This window comes from Manis pentadactyla, chromosome 6 (genome assembly GCF_030020395.1).
Source record: "Manis pentadactyla isolate mManPen7 chromosome 6, mManPen7.hap1, whole genome shotgun sequence".
NCBI classification, from domain to species: Eukaryota; Metazoa; Chordata; class Mammalia; order Pholidota; family Manidae; genus Manis; species Manis pentadactyla.
Window position 1 is genome coordinate 41,749,786 of NC_080024.1, and position 22,020 is coordinate 41,771,805.

The 22,020-nt window shown below is 32.8% G+C and overlaps 1 protein-coding gene across 2 annotated transcripts in view; it reads right to left on the bottom strand.

Annotated features, from left to right (window-relative positions):
- Positions 1-22,020, bottom strand: part of LOC130678870 (GPI inositol-deacylase-like) — a 116,254-nt gene that overhangs the window by 20,087 nt on the left and 74,147 nt on the right. Inside the window, exons 5-11 of one of the 2 annotated variants that reach the window (XM_057503737.1) lie at positions 21,523-21,613; positions 20,548-20,745; positions 19,460-19,595; positions 11,073-11,123; positions 10,402-10,589; positions 9,015-9,119; positions 1,262-7,942 (exon numbers count right to left, since the gene is read on the bottom strand). The exons of the other annotated variant lie outside the window; for it this stretch is intronic. Of the exons in view, the coding sequence (XP_057359720.1) occupies positions 7,804-7,942; positions 9,015-9,119; positions 10,402-10,589; positions 11,073-11,123; positions 19,460-19,595; positions 20,548-20,745; positions 21,523-21,613 (908 nt within the window). The 3' untranslated portion in view covers positions 1,262-7,803. Of the gene's footprint in view, positions 1-1,261; positions 7,943-9,014; positions 9,120-10,401; positions 10,590-11,072; positions 11,124-19,459; positions 19,596-20,547; positions 20,746-21,522; positions 21,614-22,020 lie in introns of those variants that run through there. 2 annotated transcript variants of the gene reach the window in all.

The window sequence follows — 22,020 nt, forward strand, 5'->3', positions numbered from 1 at the left end:
AAAATGCCTTAAAATAGAATGTGAACCATGAAATGTCCATACAAATGCATGTTGAAAGCTACAAAATACCAAGTTGGTAAATACTAGAATTTATCTTATTCTCAATATTTACCTGAGCTGTATCATGTTTATCATGCCCCATGCTTAGGCATTCAAATTTCTGAAATGCTAAACATGCTGCAAAGAAATAACTAACTTTTATTTTACTTCAAATGGTATTGTGGTGAGTATGTGACTGGAAAGCAATCTCTGAACATGTTCTTGTTCACCAAATTTATTGTTAAACATTGAGAACACCAGATTATGACAATTAAAAAGAAAGCACCAAAAATTGCTACACATTAATACCTGAGCAGAGACTGAAGGCAAATATTCACCTATTAAACCTTACACCCATAATGCTGAAACACAGATTAAAACGTTCACAACACTCTACAGAATAAAACAGCACTTTCTGTGAATTACAACCAGTTAAATGTAATGTTAACTATATCATACAAAAAATACACACAAAGTCACACATAATGTGTATTTAGTACACTGTACTTTATACAAAGTACTGGAGAAGATCATGCATGTTAAAGTGGAAAAATCTGCATGGTGACAATCATTTTTCAGTATATGCTATAGGACAAGTTCCTCTTTGCTGTTAAGTATTGTTACTATGCACTGCATTTTCTAGATGAGAACAAAACAGTCAATTTACAAATAAATGATTACTGAGTCTATCTCAGCATAACACATAGTTTGCCCTCTATAAACTTTTAACTATAATATAAAAGATGATACAGGTTGACAGCCATGTTTTTCATATTATTACATACCTTTGCTCAAATTATTTCTATCTCAGTTTGACCGTGCTTTAAAGAAAGACATGTTTTCTTTCTACATATTTTTAGAGAAACCTTTATTTTTGTCTTTGAGTGAGGTAGTGGAGGTGAAATTAGAAATAAGAAATGTGTTGCTTTTATGTTCAAAATTGAAATTGAAAAATATTCAAGAAATTCTAAGTATACAGAAACATGGGCATTTTTTAGCACAGACCATGAATGTCCTGTGAATGGAATAATTTGTTTTAATGAATACTATATCCATTATTTTAAGTAAGCACAATAGAAATACAAGTCTTTACATTAAAAAATACCTAGAGTCAGCTCTTTTGATCTTAAAAATAATTATTAGAAAGAAAAAAAAAAGAGAGAGAAAAGGTGAACATTAAAAATATGCTACATTAATCAGTTTATTACTGAAAAATCATATAGGGTAAATAACTTTATTTGATATGTAATACAAGCTTCAGTGATCTGAGGAAAAATAAGTACAGGTCTCAGTACTTATAGACAGAAATAAATTCATGTCTTTGATTATTTCTTAGAAAGAAAACAAAATTACATTTGAAGATTAATTTTTCCATGTATAATAATTTCAGAAGAGAAGTGCCACCACCTTCTCCTAAAATTAACTGTTTTCAGAAATTTTAGCCAAACTTAATTTTCTACATCCATGAAATATAATTCAATTTTAATTCAAAATGAGAACTCTACAATTAAGGGAGGCCTTTAGAGCATATACAGAGTATATACATATAAATACTAAGAGAAATATTTTAAACTTTTACTACACCAACTTCAGAGAAAAGGATTTGGGGCCAATTTGAGAAGACCACCCATAATAAAACATACAGTTATAAAATTGTAGGGCATTCCTTCATTTTAAGGCACAGTCTGTTTTATACCAAACAACTATAAGTTCAAGGTCACAGTGATAATATGCATTCAATTTTGGTCTGGTTTCTCATGGGTACACTGCTACATTTATATACTTAGTCATAAGTTTAAGAAACTGTAATACGATCACTTCAAAGTAACGTGTTTAAGTCACTTATATTTTTTTAAAAGTAAATAAATAAGCCATACAATTTCCTAATTTATATACACTAAACACTGGAGTTTCCTTCCCCTCCACAGTGGAGGAAAAGATGGTTATTTCTACCAATATTCCAACAAATATATATTTGACTATGTTTAGAAAGTATGGTTATGTTAAATACAGCATCATAACATAACATAAATACATTATGTTAATATTCAGCACAAAGGACAAACTCAGCTCAGAAAATAATGTTCACTGAATTTTTAAGTCTGTATATCATCTCTACTAATATTACGCAGTCCTCACCTGAAAATAGATAAACTGTCTTTAATTGAAGGCCAAACATTTTAATATTTGGCTTTCTCTGCTGCCTCTTTACTTCCAAGCTTACTTATGTAAACTGCGTTAGCAGTGCTGGTCATAGAAGCAGTTAAGCGACATTAAGTGGTGGGAAAAACTACAATATGAGGACTGAAATTCCCTTTGAGAATTTCTACAGAGAGAAATTAAAGAATTTCTACCAGATAAACAGTTTCTGGATCTATCATAATTTTACTTTTCTCTAATGAGTATACCACAATATCAATGTTAACACTTTAGCATTAACATCTTGATTGCTTTACATTTTCCTTTAAGATATGCATTTAAAAATGTTTAGTTTGTTGCACTATATGTTAGGTTCTACTGGGTAATTTTCCCGTGAAATACCTGATGTATAAAGGGACTGAAAGGAAATATATAGAAAATTAAAAATTTATTAGTAAACTGCATTATATAAATGACAGTCACCGTTACTAAAAGTGTTCTGTGCAACAAATTTAAAATTTTACATCACAAAGAATCTGAAGCATTACTTCAAATAATTATTTTAATTAATGAAAGATAATTATTAGATAAACTAATTTTTAAATAATAAAATCAGAGAACATCATTCAGGAAATCAGATATACTATGGTAGAAACTATCCATATTTTTAAAGAAAAATTTGGGTGTGGAATATAAATTTTGATGAATTACACATTTAATTTCCTAGATGAAAAATACTGAAAAGATTATTTTTATTTTAATTCCAATATGCTAAGAAATGTTCATTGGCACAAATATCTGGAGGTATTTTAGTTTCATTTAGCTTTGGTGGCAAAGTATGTTTTGCTAACCATATGAAGAGTTATATTTTCCAATGTAGAGTTTTATGCTAAAAACAATTCAAATGTGTCTTTTCTTCCTAAAAAAGGGATATAAAAAGTTCAATATGAAACAAAACAAGTGCAACATGAATTACAAAATATGCCTATCATTTAGGCCTTGGAAGAGTTAATAGTTCTAATGCTTTGTCTATAAATCCGTTACTACAAAATTACTATTATATAAATACAAAAACCATAATTTAAAAAAATAGCATATGAACTTTACACAAATGGCTACTTTTTGACTTCCTAAACTAAGATTAGGATTCGAATATGCAAACAAATTTACACTAATCAAAACACATCAACAGATAGTTTTTCATAAGTGTTCAAAGTTACAATATACAGAATCAAGTACAAAATACTTATGATTCATATATATCAAGTCCTATACAAAGTCATCAAAAATTAACTGGTTACTTGGTACTTCAAAACATAGTCATTTTTGTGAGCATAACATGCCAAGCACTTTTAGAAAGTACTCGATTTAAAAATTTTCAACCGTAGACAATGTAATCAAGATATAGCTTAGACTACTACCTAACTTTTGAAAGACATGTTATCAATTCAAGTTTACTGTTACATTTATACTATTAATGAAATAACAGTCTATTTTCAAAACTTTATTCCATTTTAAAACTGTTATTAATAATATAAAACTCAGTCTTCTGTATTCATAATATATCACAAAAAGGTGAATTCTTGAGCATTTATAGTACATATATTCAGATCTGATTACTGACTTATCTTTTCTTTCCTTATTACCAATCTTACTAAAAGTAAAGAACAGGAGTAGCCTCAAAGACTTCCTATTTTCTCAGTCTGTTAAAACTTATTGTACAAGAATGCATGAATAATATATATAAATAAAAGTTTATTACAGAATGTGAAATAGCATCCTTTGTTCAAAAAGACTAGGATAAAATTTCGGTTCCCAATCATCTCACTATTTTGTAAAAGTATCAACTACATTTACCTTGTGTTGCAAGGAAGTTTTCTGTCTAGGTATAATTTCACAATACAAAGATACTTTTATTGCTCCCTGAGGAGTGTGCCATGTTCTCCAAATTGACTTCCCCCACAAAACTTCACAAGATATCTTGTTTCCTATGGTATGTAAGCTTATAAACCTAAACACTGAAAAAACAAAAAATGCTGATGAGAAATAATCAACTAACGGCCACTCATAGAAGGTCTCAAAACATTAAATTTTTCCGAAATGATTTTAATAACAAGTTACTCAAATTGCAAATGCAGTAAAGTTTTCATTAAACCTCAAAAATAAAGCACAACATTCCACTAATTTAAGCCTAATGCTTAGTGAAAATACAGGGCAATTGAATTATCTGCACATTCAGGAATGAGCCCTAGTTTTCATCTCATAATCTTTGTGTTTCCCCATTTTCCCACAAGTTTTCAAGAACTAACCTGGAAATTAAGTTTTACCTCCTTTTATTTTCCCTGATAATCTTCTGTAACAAGTGCTCATGAGTGGTAAAGTGCAATGAATAAACTATGCTTTATGTAAGTGAAAATCTTAAGAGTTGAGAAAAGTATAGGAACTAGATAATGAACAAATCAGATAATCTGCCTCATATTAAGTATATGTTTGTGGTACAAAATGTGTGCCGTCTGCATGAGTGATAGGATAATCAACAACAAACATTACTAGGACTACCACAATTCTTTATTTTTTCCCTACTATGATGTCATGTAGATATAATAGTGTAGCTCAATCAAGAAAAGGTATTCCATTATATACAAATAAATTTATCTGACTAAAATGTGAAAAAAAAGAAAGATTCATCAATGCATGATTTATATATATTGAAGAGCCTCAAAATCAGTGTTAGACAGGCACAAGTGTTTTTTTTTTAACCACTGCTTTAAATATTTTCATTCTGATGACAACCAAGAAAAGAGCAGAACCTGCTTAATTTCTGGCATGAAAAATATTCAGGAAAAAAGAGCATTAATGATTTTCACCATATTATCAGCTCCAAATTATAATACTAGTAACTAGTAAAAATACTAGTAACTTTTCAAAACACTAAAACTACTGAGTGTTTTTCCTGTCTAGTCTATATTTGATCTAGTTACTAATAATAGGATCCAGGAATAATTTTTATCAGCACAAAACAAACTTAAAATTCAACAAATTCTAAATAAAACTGTAACAAAACTCTGAATTAGATAAAACATAACTGCCAAAAAATAATTCCATTTTTTAGTAACATTGCTAACTAATAAAGCTGTGCTCTTTTACCAGCTAATATAGATTGTAAACATATTAGAAACAATTTATAAAGACAAAAGGACTTTCCTTTTCTCAAGTGACAGAAACATCTCACTAATCTTCAGACAGAGTCTACTTTTCTTCCCTGGTAGTTTTTTGGGTTAAAAGTGCATCAGGACTTGATGAAGACCCTGTCAAAATGTTAGTGCATAAAACACACACACATATATATGTGTGTTATACACTAATGTGTGTATATATATGTCTGTACATTTATGTATACAATGGCTAAAGACTCAACTTACTGTTTTTTATAAAAGACTTCATTAGAATCCTTTTTGCAGTCCTAAAATAAAGTATTTTGTTGGAATAAGTAAGACTTCAGGCCTTGATAACCACATTCACATAAAAATATTCTAGTAAGAATTAGTGTACCTAGTTTGCTGCTTTAAAAAGCTAATATACTACTCACAAATGAAAAACTTTAGCTTGATACATTTTATTCACTAGCAGTACTAACCAGGACAAAATGCTTATGGCTATCAATAGAAGAGCCAAATTAATGAGTTTTTAAAAGTTCTTGCTGTATAAAGGTCTAAGTTCAAATTCAGAAATAAATGAAACATTTAACCTATAACTTGAAATACAATTACAATATCGGTGAAAAAACAAAAGATATCCTATGTAGAAAAACTGTATATGGGTACATGGATAGTTAATCAGAGGCAGATGCATCATCCTTATTTAAATATGTATGTGATATGCCATGGGACAAGTGTATAATCTAACAAATATGCTTTCTTTTCAGGTACTGAAAACACAAGCATTTTGTATTTGTTCCTTTTGCTACTTCTCTCAAATAAACAAGAGCCTGGTATGTCTCCCATGTCCACTATGAGGTTATCACTTCCCTTTAATGTTCTCAGTGTAACTGAAAATATGAATACTGAACAATACGTATGAAGTTGGGAAAGATAGCAAAGGAATCAAATGGATTTACAACCCTTAAGGTGATAGCAAGACCCTCTTCAACTGATGCAAAACAACATAGACTTGAGGAACTACTGATAAGTGGGGTCAGTAAAGTGGCGATAACCCACTATGGGCATAACAGCTGAGAGGTTATAATGGAATCCATATGCAACAGCAGATGAAATGAACCTGGTATTCTAGGACATCCCTGGGTACTAACAAGGACAAAATTTACAGGTACAAACTGTGAAATTACTAGAACTTAAGATCTCAAGAGGTTTGGGTATTTACAGCATACACATCTAAAGGAAGAGCTCTATAAGCCAAGTATACCTCAGCCTGAGTTTGTTCTATCTTAAGGCAAAGATACCTCACTCCATTACCTACTTACTACTCTTCTGTAGCTAAAAATCAGAGGAAATTGGAAATGAAATAGAAATATTACTACTTTTTCTGTCAAACAGCAATCATTTTGGCAAATTAAGATTCCATTGTTAAACCTAACAGCTGAGAAGCCTCCAATATATTCAGGTGTTTATATTATGCTATTAATGGAACAATTTGTCTACTGTTATTCCATTAATAGTATAATTTTAAATATCAAATGTGGTACTGCACTTTATCATGTTGACTTTCCACATTAGACAAAAATATGACAACCTAGAGTTTTTTCTGACAACTGGAATTCAGTTAACACTCCATCATGACCTGAGGCACTTTTGGCAACCATGCTGTCAATGAATTAAATAAAATGGCATAGATTGAACAACTGAACTGCTCCAATGCAAGTAAGTAAATATCTATGAAAATTTTCTTAACATTTAACAACAGATCTCTACAATGGTCTCCTGATATTCACCAAGACCATAAAAAAAGGTTTGCATTTAAAAAGTACTAGAAAATTTCATTAAGTTTTGAATTTGAATTATGTTTCCACCCATTAATTAATCTTGCTTCAGTTACCATGAAAACATGTCTCCTTAGAATTAAAAGTTATATTTTTAGAGATGCAAAAAAGACAAAAAGATCTACTCTGTTCATTGTGGCTGCCAAAAGTTGACCAGACTCTTTAGGCTATTTCATTTTTGAGAATCCAAAAGTTGCAAATTTCATCAGTTTTAAAGACTGATTTCTCAGTATGTATACTGAAATAGCAAATACAAAGTAACCACTTTTCAGAAGAAAGTTTTATGAAATAAGCAGAATGCTTGAGGGGAGATTACAAACTGCCACATTTACTGACTGTGTAGAAGATCACTGCCATGGCCAGTCAGCAGATTCCTTGATGTGAAGAGGAATCCTCAAAGACAGTGGCCACTATGTCCTTTCACTAATTTTTCAAAAATGACTAGTACACAGAACCATTGCTTCAACTACTTTCCTCAAGCATTACAAAACTAATTTCCTATTTTCAATAATGTAAAAATAGACTTGTCTTCTCCAAAGGATCTTGCTGTCCACATTGATGATCTGTTCATTTCATCTTATTACTGACTCTAAAGGCTTAAATCACCTTTAGCATTCCTTAAATCCAATTTACATGAAGTTGCATAATGCATGGAGTAAAAGAGGAATGAAGACAAACCATGGAACCCTGTATAAATGTGCTGACCCAAAAGCGATCACACCAACAGCCAGTGGAAGTGGAAATTGTGAAGTAGTCTTCAGCAATTTACTGTTAAGAGACAGAGAAATGTACATTACTATGTAAATTACATGGTGAGCAAAATATGTTGATCTTTTATACAGTTTTGTGAAAGTGTTCTAAGTGATTTTAAATGAAGTAATTTTTCATATAATGAAAATAACTGTCCATACTTAAAAAAAATCAATACAAACAAGCCATATTTTGAAGAGAGAAATATTCCTAATTAAGTAAATAATGAATTTTGCTTAAACTTTAAAATTTTAACAACATAAAAAGACTAACTGGATTTTTTTTTTTTTAGCAATTCTACTTCTAGAAATTTGTCCTAACAAAAATAATAATTTTTACTAAGTTGCAGAAATATTTATTTTGACCCTACTTAAAACAGCAATAAAATCGCAACAAAATGAAAAAGGAACCATCCCTAATTCCTAACAGGAGCATGTAAGGTAAGACACTAAATATATTTAAAAGAAAAACAGAAGGAAAGACTATCATCTTTTTACTTTGAAAATAGAGAAACTGAGGATAGGAGCGGTAAGAAACTTGCCTAAGGCCATAGACCTTAAATGGCAGAGCCAATATTCAAGCCTTCCATCTGCCTGATTCTAGAATATCTGAAAATATCTGCTAGAATCAACAGAAAAGGCTCCCAGAGAGAACAACTAGTAAATGAAAAGTCAAACTTTATTATGGACAATTTTAAACACACATTTAAGTAGACAAATAGTAAAATGAACCTCATGTATCTGTCACCCAGCTTCAAAAATTATCAAGTCATGACTAATCTTACTGCACCTATAATTCTATTCAGTGCCACTCCTGAAGTTTCGGGAGATAATCTTAGACATCCTATCTTTCAAGAAGAGCTTTTTAAAGAAAAAGACGTTATTATAATCCTAACAAGTAAAACCCATACTTAAGAAAATAAAAATAATACACTTGCATATGAACTATATCTGCATACAAAACCTTATTACTATTACGGTTTTACCTTTAGGAATAATCAAAGTAATCAGGAATAAAGAGAGCATTTTTCAGACATAAAAGGGTGACAAAGATCAGGAATAGATGTTATTGAAAGATTAAACTACCATACCTTGATTTTATTGTAGCAGTGTAAGTATTTCCAAGAATTGCCATAGTTGGAATAAGGATAAATGCCAAAGGCTTACATGGATCAGGATTCAGTTTAAAGTAATACCTATGTCAAAGAGAAAAAAATAAAACATAAGTCAACAAAGCTCACTTGGTTATTTTAAATTATCAGAATCAATCAAATTGAATTTTAAAACATACCAATAGCAATATGGATATATGAGAGCTCTAAATAGCTCATGGAATACTTAATAATTTTTGTTCTAAATCACCTTTATATCCAAGGTTGTATATATGGAGAATTATGTTCAGAAACTACTAAAAGAAATGAAAATATCCAATATGGAAGCACTTTGTTTTTATAATAGGTATATGCTTGAAAGGTCATATATAATTATTTTCATGAAACAAATTATTTAAAATACATTAAGGTTACTCTATTAGAAAAAAGAAAAAAGGAAGGTGTGCATGAAATAATTGTCCCTCATCATTTTAAAATCCAAATTCTCATCTCTGGCATTCATTGACAATGAGTTACCTATAGCTTTTCATAATTATAAATTTGTCCACCTCAAACAATTTTTTTCCTAAGTCTGTGAACAAAAAGCTGTATCTTGACTAAAATAACGAACAAAGGAGGGCTACTAACATGTATTAACCTGTGGTTTATCTAACGTTTTTGGTTCTGCTAACTTTTCAAATAAAAATATTTCCAGTATTTAGATAATCTGAAAGTTTCATATCATTTCTGAAAACTGTTTTGAGTAGGGGGGGTTCAATTATTACTTAAATTAGGTGGCATTTTTTTTAACATTTACCAAAAACTAAATATTCTAGAAATAATCTTAGAGGGCATTTTCAAATTTTCGTTTAACCTAGAATACCCAACAAGTAGCAAAGCATTCTGAAGGTTTTCAGTAGTAAAACAGCTGGTCATTTATGTTAGTTCAATGTATTGGACAAATTAGAAAAGTGCACACTTCTCTTGTTACTTGTAGTATTTTTTAAATGCAAATACTTTTCTTCCCCCCAATTTAAGAAAACATGAAATCGATCATGAACTGAAAAACACATAAAGCCCTAGCTAATATTATAAATACCTGAAGTCATCAAAATAAAGCAAATTTCACATTATATCTAGACTCAAAGGTTAAAGGTAAAATGTGATTACCTCTTATTATGGCAGATTTTGGGAAACATTATATTCCTAGAGTTTATATGCTCATAGTAAGGGAGAAAATGTGAGTGTATTGAAAATAAATTTCAGGTGATATATAGCTTCCTGTTCTTATGGCAGTTTGATGGACCATTAAGGAACCTAGGCAGTTTCTACTTACAGATATTTATTACTTAAACCATATAAACGACATTATATAAATAAAACACACCTAAGATTCTTTAACCAATAAATTAAAGATGGCATGCTGAGTAATACAATCCACGTTAGTAAGTTAATCACAGTACTGTGCATGCGAAGACTATCTTCAGCATCACTGGCAGATAAACGAAGATGGTGTCCTGTAGAGCCTTTATGGTGATTGGATTTTTTTTCACTCCTTCTAGAGTGTTTAGGATTCTGTAATGCAATAAGGTAAAAATAGTAAGATATTAAATAGAATTGAAGTTTATCATTTTATTTAGAATCATACTCAATTACTTAACAGCTAAATAAATACATTTCTATTACCAAACTGATACAAAATACACAAAATACTGAAATTATTTTGTTTAAAAGTACTTTCAAGTGGTCATCAGTTACAGAACTTTTATTCCTTTCACTAGCTATTTGCATTGCTGAAAATACATCTTCTAAGTAATTATAAGAAATATTTTTAAAAATTTGCAATAAAAAAATGAGGTAAGTATTGACAAAAATCAAATTACACTTAGACAATCAAGTCAATTTTAATATTCGTTAAGGTTCACTTTTCTTAAAGTTCATAAATTTATAATACCTTTTGAACACTATAAAATCCTAACCCTTTTTTTAAAGAAAATGTTGTACTTCCCCATATTCTTTCATAGCAAAGTGATGCAGAATTTTGAAAATAAAACTTACCACAGTCTGACTATTTTTAAAAGTTGTTAGGCTAGCTTGGAGATGAACAATCTAAGAGAAGGAAATGATTGTTAAATTTTACTCCTATTTTTAAACAATTTTATTAAAATTTACCATTTTTATTTAAACTGCCAAGCACTGATTCTGATATATAAAAAATAAACTAAAAATTCATTTAAAAACTTAAAAATACTTTCAGAAAAGGTAATAATAATTAATTACCATATATTAAATACCATATGCTTGCTATCATGCATTAAAAAGCCGAAACAAAATAATGTAAACTTCCAGAGTATGCTGTGCCCAGAATATATTGCTATACCTTCTAAATTCCATGATCCTATGTCTCAAGGATACCTTGCTATAGCAACTTAAAGTGTCTTGTGAAATATTTGATTATATTCAGTATAGTTTAAGGAATTTAACAGGTTTTATATGTTCTAAATCATTGAAAATCTCAACTCAGTTATATATGGTAGTGAAATGTTTACAAGAACTTGAGAAAGACTGTAAATTTATTATGTTTACTTAAGCTAGGTAGGGAAGGTCTGCTTATTGTGTCAGTTGTTTGAAATATCCAATTTAAAAAGCTAAAAATATATTTATAAGTAGCTCTAAACAGTTTGTTCTGATGGACATAAATTTCCTTTGGGAAACTGAAAACCATCTATAATGTGCATGTATTAGTGTTAAAAGCAGATGCAAATAAACTTTCATTTAAAGAAAAAAAATTATTATAGATTCTAATATCAACTTCTTTACATAAGACTCATGTGGAAACTATGTCGTGTATAACCTAGATTTTCTTGAAAAGCTGTCAGCCTTCTTGGAAGTGTTTTTTCTTCCTCAGTAAAATTATCAGCCTTATTATTTTCAATTTTCTGATTCTTCAACATTTGTAATATTCTACATTATCTCAACATGATTGATGTCTTGATCCCACTGATACACCTTTGTTTTGTCTATTACACATTCAACGGGAGGTGTGAACATTACTTCCAAGAGCATGAAGCAATGTAAAACAGATGATATCTCCTACCCTCCTTTTGTTACTTAAATTTTAAAATCTTTTTTTAAAAGTATCACTGATATACAATCTTATGTTTGTCTCAAATATACAACACAGTGATTCAACAGGTGCCCATATTATGAAATCTCTGGCCCTCTAGTGTGGTCACTATCTATCAGTGTAGTAAGATGTTACAGGAACATTAACTGTGTTCCCCGTGATGTACTACCGTACCCGTGACCGACTTTTATTATGATTGTAAATTATTGTGCCCCCCTTTATCCCCTTCACCATCCCCAAAAACCCACCCCAAACACTCCTTCTTGGTAACCACCAGTCACTTCTCAGTGTCTACAGTCCACTACTGCTTTGTTCCTTATGTTATGATTTGTTTCTATATACCACAAATAAGTGAAATCATGTGGTATTTGGCTTTCTCCGCCTGGCTTATTCACTGAGCATTAATACCCTCTAGATCTATCTATATCGTTAAAAATGAGAGGTTTTCTTTTCTTTTTATGGTTGAATAATATTCCATTGCATATATGTACATCTTTATCCATTCATCTACTGACGGATACTTAGGTTGCTTCATTATCTTGGCAATTGCAAATAGTGCAGCAATAAACATAGGGGTGCATATGTCTTTCAAAACAGGGATCTTGTGTTTTTTTTCAGGTTAATTCCTAGAAGTCAAATTACTGGGTCAAATAGTATTTCTATTTTTTGTTTTTTGAGGAACTTCTGTACTGCTTTCACAATGACTGCACCAATTTACATTACCACCGAGTGTAGGAGGAGGGTTCCCATTTCTTCACATCCTTGCCAGCATTTGTTATTTCTTGTCTTTTGGATAGTGGCCATCCTAACTGGTGTAAGGGGATATCGAATTGTGGTTTTAATTTGCATTTCCCTGATGATTAGTGATATGGAGCATCTTTTCATGTGCCTGTTGGCCACTTGCATTTCTTTGGAGAAGTGTCTGTTTAGAACCTCTGCTTAAACAGGTTATTTGTTTTTTCAGTGTTGAGCCATATGAGTTATTTATATATTTTGCATGTTAAACCCTTACCAGATGAGTCATTTGTGAATATATTCTTCCATACAGTACGCTGCTTTTGTTCTACTGATGGTGTCCTTTGCTGTACAGAAGTTTTTCAGTTTGATGTATTCCTATTTGTTCATTTTTTATTGTGTTTCTCTTGCCTGAGATGTGTCCAGGAAAAAGCTGCTCATGCTTATAGTCAAGAAATTTTTGCCTATGTTTTCTTCTAAGAGTTTTCTGAGTTACATTCAGGTCTTTGATTCATTTCAGGTGTACTTTTGTGTATGGAGTTATATAATAATCCAGTTTCATTCTCTTACATGTGGCTCCATTAACAATGTAGCTGTCCAGTTTTGCCAACACCAGTTGTTGAAGAGGCTGTCTTTTCCCCACTGTATATCCATGGCTCCTTTATTGTAAATTATTTGGCCATGTATGTGTGGGTTTATATCTGGGCTCTCTATTGTTTCACTGATCTTTGGGACTGTTCTTGTACCAGTACCAAATTGTCTTGATTACTGTAGCTTTACTGTAGTAGAGCTTGAAATAGGGGAGCGTAATCCCCCCAGTTTTATTCTTCCTTCTCAGGATTGCTTTGGCTATTCAGGGATTTTTTGTGGTTCCATATGAATTTTAGAACTATTTGTTGTAGTTCACTGAAGAATGTTGCTGATATTTTGATAGGGATTGCATTGAATCTGTATTGCTTTGGGCAAGATAGCCATTTTGACAATATTAATTCTTCCTATCCATGAGCATGGGATAGATTTTCATTTATTGGTGTCTCCTTTAATTTCTCTCACGAGGGCCTTATAGTTTTCAGAGTAAATGTCTTTCACTTCCTTGGTTAGGTTAATTCCTAGTTATTTTATTCTTTCTGATGTAATTTTAAATGGAGTTTTTTCCCAATTCCTCTTTCTGTTAGTTCATTGTTAGTATATACGAATGCAACAGATTTCTATGTATTAATTTTGTATCCTGCAACTTTGCTGAATTCAGTTATTAGTTCTAATAGATTTTTGGTGGGGTCTTTAGGGTTTTCTATGTATAATGAGTCATCTGCAAATAGTGACAGTTTTAATTTCTTCCTTACCAATTTGGATGCCTTCTCTTTGTGTTGTCACATTGCCAAGACTAGGACCTCTGGTACTATACTGAATAAAAATGTTAAAAGTGGGCATCCTTGTCTTCTTCCTGATCTTAGAGGTAAAGTTTTCAGCTTTTTATTACAGAGTATGATGTTGACTGTGGGTTTGTTATATATGGCCTTTATTATGTTGACGGACATACCCTCTATACTCATTTGGTTGAGTTTTTATCATAAATAGATGTTGAATTTTGTCAGATGCTTTTTCAGCATCTATTGAGATGACATGATTTTTGTTCTTTTTGTTAATGATATTGATTGATTGATGAATGTTGTACCATCCTTGCATGCCTGGAATAAATCCCACATGGTCATAATGGATGATCTTTTTGATATATTTTTGGATTCGGTTTGCTAATATTTTGTTGAGAATTTCTGCATCATCATTTCTTCAACAGTTATTATACTGGTATACAATTTTCCTTTTGTGTGGTGACTTTCATTTTGGTTATAGAGTGATGGTGGTCTCATAGACTAGTTCAGAAGTATTCTCCTCTTCTACTTTCTGGATTACTTTAAGAAGGATGGGTATCAACTCTTCTTTAAATGTTTGATAAAATTTAGCTGTACACATGAAAAGATGCTCCACATCACTAATCATCAGGGAAATGCAAATTAAAACCACAATGAGATATCACCTCACACCAGTTAGGATGGCCAACATCCAAAAGACAAACAACAACAAATGCTGGCAAGGATGTGGAGAAAGGAGAGCCCTCCTACACTGCTGGTGGGAATGTAAACTAGTTCAACCATTCTGGAAAGCTATATGGAGGTTCCTCAAAAACTAAAAATAGAAGTAAAATTTGACCCAGGAATTCCACTTCTAGGAATTTACCTGAAGAAAACAAGTTCACAAATTCAAAGAGACATATGCACCCCTACATTTGTAATAGCACAATTTACAATAGCCAAGACATGGAAGCAACCTAAGTGTTCATCAGTAGATGAATGGATGGATAAAGAAGATGTGGTACATATACCCTATGGAATATTGTTCAGCCATAAGAAGAAAACAAATCTACCATTTGCAACAACATGGATGGAGCTAGAGGGTATAATGCTCAATGAAATAAGCCAGGCAGAGAAAGACAAGTACCAGATGATTTCACTCATCTGTGGAGTACAACAACAAAGCAAAACCAAAGGAACAAAACAGCAGCAGGCTCACAGACTTTAAGGGACTAGCGGTTACCAAAGGGAAAGGGGGTGGGGATGGAAGGCAGGTAAAAGGGGATTAAGGGGTATTAAGATCAGCACACATAATGTAGGGGGGTCATGGGGAAGGCAGTATAGCACAGAGAATAAAAGTAGTGACTCTATAGCATATTACTATGCTGATAGACAGTAACTAATGGGGTATGTGTAGGGACTTGATAATAGTGGGGAATGTAGTAACCACAATGTTTCTCATGTGAAATCTTCATAAGATTGTATATCAATGATACCTTAATATTAAAAAAGTGGAAAAAAATCATCCATGAAGCCATCTGGACCTGAAGTTTCATTTTCAGGAAGTTTTTTGATTACCAATTCAATTTCATTGCTCATAATTGGTCTGTTCATTTTCTGTTTCTTCCTGGGTCAGTGTTGGAAGGTTTTATTTTTCTAGAAAGTTGTCCATTTCTTCTAAGTTGCCCAATTTATTGGCATATAACTTTTCATGGTATTCTCTAATAATTCTTTGTATTTCTGTGGTGTCCGTTTCCTTCTTCCTTTCTGATTTTATGTGCATACACTCTTTTTTTCTTGGTAAATTAACCTCCTGGCTAGGGGTTTAACTATTTTGTTTATTTTCTCAAAGAACCAGCTCCTGGTTCCACTGATATTTTCTATTATTCATTTCTATTTCTGCTCTGATCTTTATTATGTCCCTCTTTCTACTAACTTTGAGCTTCATTTGTTCTTTTGAGTTTCTTTAATTTTGAGTTTAGACTATTATTTATTTGGGATTCTTCTTGTTTCTTGAGGTAAGCCTTTATTGCTATGTACTTTCCTCTTATAACTGCCTTTGCTGCATCCCACAGATTTTGTAATGTATTGTTCAGTGCCTGTGTTTCCTTACTTATTTTCTGTCTGATCTATTGATGTGAGTATTGTGTTACGCTCCTAAAATAAATGTGTTGCAGTCTATTTCCCCATTAATTCTGTTAGCATTGGTTTTACATATTGAGGTGCTCCTATGTTGGTGCAAAGGTATTTAAAATGGTTATATCCTCTTCAACTGAACCCTTGATCATGATGCAATGTCATCTTTGTCTATTGTTACTTTATTTTGAAATTTATTTTGTCTGATATAAGTACTACTACTCCTGCTTTTCTTTCACCCTATTATTTGCATGAACTATCTTTTTCCATCCCTTCACTTTTAGTCTCTATATGTCTTTGTATCTGAAATGAGTCTCTTTTAGGCAGCATATAGATGGGACTTGTTTTTTTATCCATTCTGTCACTTTACATCTTTTGATTGGTACATTCAGTCCATTTACATGTAAGGTAATTATTGATAGGTATGTACAATTGCCATTTTATTGTTTTCTGGTTGTTTTCATAGCTCCTCTTTGTTCCTTTTTTCCTTATAGTCTTCTCTTGTTATGTGATGGATTTCTTCACTGTTGTGGTTTCATTTTTCTTTCTTTAGCTTTTGAGTATCTCTTGTGGTCTTTAGTTCTCTGTTTACCAAAGGTTTAAGGATAGCTTTCTTACTATATTACAGTCTACCTTATATTGCTGATTATTATATTTCAAACACTATCTACAGGTACTTTTTTTCTCTCCTTTTTCTTCCTCCCCCACACTTTATTTATTAATGTCATAATCTGCACTTTTTCTGTATCCCTTGACTGATTTTCCAAGTAGTTGTTTTTTTTTTTTTTAATTTTGTACTTGTTTGGTAATTAATTACTCCACTACCTTTACTGTGGGTTAACTTTCACTGTGCTATTTAGCCTTATGGTAATTTCCATTCACAGCAGTCCCTTTAACATATCCTGTATGGCTGGCTCAATAGTGGTGGTGAAACCTTCATCTTTTGTTTATCTGAAAATTGATTAATCCCTGCTTCAAATTTAAACGGTAATCTTGCTGGGTAGAAGATTCTTGGTTGAAGGTCCTTCTGTTTCATTACATTAAACATGTCATGCCAGCCCCTTATGGACTGTGAAGTTTGTGCTGAGAAGTCTGCTGATAGCCTGATGGGATTTCCTTTATAAGTAATCTCTTTTTCTCTCTGGCTGCTTTCAATACTCTCTCCTTATCCTTGATCTTTGCCATTTTAATTACGTCTTGGTGTTTTCTTCCTGAGGTTCCTTTTGTTAGGGGCTCTCTGTGCTTCAATGACCTGAGTATATATTTCATTCCCTGGATTGGGGAAGTTTTCTACAATTATTTCCTCTGAGACTTTCTATCCCTTTGTCTCCCTATTTTCCTTCTGGTACCCCTATTATGTGAATATTGTTCCTTTTGGATTGGTCACACAGGTCTCTTCTTATTCTTTCATTCCTAGAAATCCTTTTTTCTGTTTTTTGGCTTCATTGTTTTCCTGTTCCCTAATTTCCATTTCATTTACAGCTTCTTCAACATGTGATAATGTGCTGTTAATTCCCTCCATTGTATTTTTCATTTCAGATACTGTGCTCTTTAGCTCTGTGTGGCTCTTTTGCAGGTCTTCGCTTTTTGCTGAGGTCCTCCCTGAGATCTTGAATATTTTTCTGTAGATCTGTGAGCACATTTATTACTTACTTTAATCTCTTTATCAAGAAGATTGGTGATTTGTTTCATTCAGTTCTTTCTTCTGCTTTTGTCTTGTAGTTCTGTTTAGGACATATTCCTCTGCCACCTCATTTTGTTAGGGTTTCTGTGTTTCTTCTTATGGAGTAATTGCTTTCTGAAGGAGTGCCCAGAAGCTCAAGACTCTTTAGTTTCCAATGCAGGAGCCTGAGCTGTTGGTGTGCAGTGGGCCGGGCTGTCTTTCTGTCTCGCTTATAATGGCCTGATTCTAGGCAGGCAGTGTGTTTCGGCTACACCTTTTTGATCAGCATAGAAGTCTCTGATGGAATTGCTGTGGCGGGGCCACCCCCTGCCTACCCACAGCAACGGTACGGGTTGCAGGGTAAATGGGTTGGGTGAGCTGATGTGAAGCTCGGCCCAGGCCCATAGCATAAGACCTGTTGCCCTTGGGGCTGGCTCCTGCAGGCACCTCCCCAGATGAGGTGAAACAGAGCCAAGAAAGCTGGGAAGGTCTCCCTCTGCCTACCAGGCAGCAAAGTGTGACACTACTGCCAGGCCAAGTGGGTTGTCTGCCAGCTGCATGTGCAGGGAGGAGCCTTGGGGTTGCACTGTCAGCGAGGGGAATGGAGCATATGGGTCTCCTGAGAGTTCCTGACATGCTGGGGTGAGGGTGGGCTGGGGAGGTATCATCCACTTGCCCTTTTCCCTGGGAAGAGAGTTCCATCCGAAACTTGCTCCTCTGATACCCCTCCCACTGCTGGGAAGTATTTCAAACTGCCCGTTTTGCTTTTGTCTCTGGGGGGGTGGGGGCAGTGGAGCTTGCCTGTTCTCCACAAGTGGCTAGAAGCTCAGCCTTCCTGAGTGCTCTACCTGTCTTTGTTGTCCAGCCCGGCTAATCACCAGAACACTATGTAATGTGGGCTTGTGCTCCTGAATAAAATCTCCAGGGCCAGGTGTTCAGCAATCTTGGGCTCCTACCCCCTCCCAACTCTGTTCCTCTTTCTCCCACCTGTAGGCTGACATTGCGGGATGGATTGGGTCCCACTCGATTGGCTTTGCCACTTCACCCTTCTCTATGAGGCCTTCTCTTTTTCCCCAGATGTAGGTAGTCTGTTCTGCAGTCTTCAGGTTGTTTTCAGGTTTAGTTATATTTCCTGCATTTTCATGTTTTATGTGTTTTTGGAAGGAGGTTTCCGCCTTGCCTTCCTTCTCCGCCATCTTTCCACCCCCCCCCTTTTGTTCTTTTAAACTAACAACGCAGATTAATAATTTCAGTTCTATATGTAACTATGTATTTTAAATAACTAAGGAATTGGAAAACATTTTATACTAAAACCTGTTATATAACAGAAAGTTACTGCAGCAGTAATTAAAACTTTTGTTAACAGCACCTATAGGGAATTCTATGCCTGCCTGAGATAAAGCCCAGCCATTCTAACTTTACTGATTTGACATACCTTAAAGACATAGTAAAGATAAGTAAGAAGTATGGCAAATGCTCCACAACTTGTCCAACTAACTATGATCAGAACCACTGTCAAAAAGGGCAAGTCTAGTGATATCATCTTGATATCTTTAGGAAGTTTAGAGGGCCTGGAAAAACAAGAATAAAGCTTTTAAAAGAATATTAACAGTTATTTATACATCCACATATAAGAAGAAGACAATACAGTACTCTGCCAGGCAATATGCAAGTACTGTAAGGTAAACAGTAAGGTATGCTTTAATAAAGGCAAGGGGTGATATATTTGACTGTAAATTCTGTAATACACTGGGATATCCCTGCTCCCAATTAGATATAGCAGATATTTGTACTAAGAAAGAAAAAATGTTAAAGATAATAATTTGGTTTAGGCTCTGTACCATATATTTTTTATCTTGATAAGAGGAAGAATGGTTTTCTATTAAAATCTCAAGATAACCCAGATGCATGATGGTGTTAGTATCAGAAACATCTTGAAGGTAGATGAAGAAGCACCAAACCATAATCCCTTCTGTGACATTAAATCACAGAAGTAATTTTAAACACGTCTGGTGAGGAGGAGTGGCAATGGAAACTAAATGAGTGTTTTACCAGAAAAGCCAACTAATAACTTCAAACTACGCCTTTGACCCTACAACAAAATTCTCAACAATGTTTTTGGAGCTCATAAACATTTCATCTAATCTGATCCTAAATATCTTGATTGGGAATGTCTAGTCCTCTGGTTAGGTTGAAAGTCAGCATATAAAAGCATTGCCAGAGATACACTTCCTCCTTGGAAAGATTTACTAACAGTGAAATTTAAAAGTACTTGTGTAATCTGTCAAACTATTTTGATTAACTCTTGAGCATTAAGGTCAAAATCAAATGTAGCATTTAACTTGTAGTAAATGATTACCTTTGACAAAAACATACCTTTTAACGTTAATCCATATTTTGCTAGTTATACATCTTTCCTTAGAAATTATAGTTTAGTGAAGCAAATTAATTTTAAGGTTCCCTGTCAGAATATGTTTTTCTTAATAAGAGCAAGGAGAAAGCTTTTAGTCACTCATACTTTACCTTTTCAAAGCTAGCCACAGTGAAGAAAGGAGTCTCACAGATGTAGAAGAGAATAGGCCACCCCAGTAGGCAATACATGTTCCAAATAGAAAGAGAATCAAGGATACAAGGGGGAAACACATGCTCTGACTAGTTAAAACAATGGCATCTAATTCCGGTAACAACAATGCATCCCATAATTCTTTAAACCATTTATACCTGTGGATAAAAGAAAACATATAATAAAAACAAAAAGACAAATGACATTAAAGGATTTACTATTTGAGATATTTGTCCATTCATGAGAGTCCCCAAAGTTCCATGATACTTTATTTGCAATTATACCAAAAAATGAATTTTAATTCCTTGTAGGAAACAAATCATTTATCTTCTAAGTGAGTCTACTTATCTTCAAGGATCTGAGTCCTGAGTCTCAACACAGCTTTTAACTGATCTCTATTGATCCTTTTAATGAAGTGGTAAGTGGTCTTATTTTTTAAAACTAAAAAGCCAGTAGTAGTTGTAATGACAAGAAAAGAGATAAGTAATGATTCTTAAACAAAAATCACAAAATAGGAACAAATTAAAAGTGGAATGTTAAGTGGGGTAGAGAAATTTAAAATACAGTTTGTATGAGAAATAAGAAAAAGTGATTTGAGGCACTGTTTCATCAGTTTTCCTATCATGATTTGTGTTAAAAAATACACGAACCTTAGAGATAATGGACCATATACATCTTTCCAAATGTTAAAGATGGGTATATTTAGTCTAAATTTACATAGATATATATCTAAGTTCAATAATTACTTTTGAAATAGTTATACTATTGAGTTAAATGTTGATATACTTATTAGGCCTTTGCCTAAGAGAAAAATCTGATTTAATGAAACAAATAAATTTCCATATTTGTATGAAAATTTATATTCCATTCATACGCCAAACATGTTTTATGTATAAAAGAAAATTAAAATCATTATCACAGATAATAAAACTTACCCCAACAGAAACTTAATCATAATTACAAAAGGATCAACTTTGTATGGTTTGGCTTCTTTATCGAACATTGTAGCATATTCTAAGCAATGACCTGGTGATTAAAAAAATCCATATGAAGTAGGAATTCACAGTAGTTAAGTATGAGACAGATTAACCCTACATTGTATGTAAGAGCAACATATTTCATGTCAGAGAAAACAGGGTCTCCTTTACTATCACAGAGACTCTCTTTGAAAGATTAAAAATTTCTATAATTCAATGGTTTTCATGTAAGATTACATACTCAATCACTTGTGAAACAAATTCAGGAAGTCAAAGCTGGGGTTTCACTATTTGTATTTTCACAAAGCTCTACAGGTAACTTTTTAAACAACTTCATAGAGATATAATTCTCATACCATATAATTCATCCATTTAAAATGTATATAGTTCAGTGCTTTTGAATACAGTCACAGAGTTGTGCATCCATCACCAAAATCAGTCTGAGTACATTCTTAT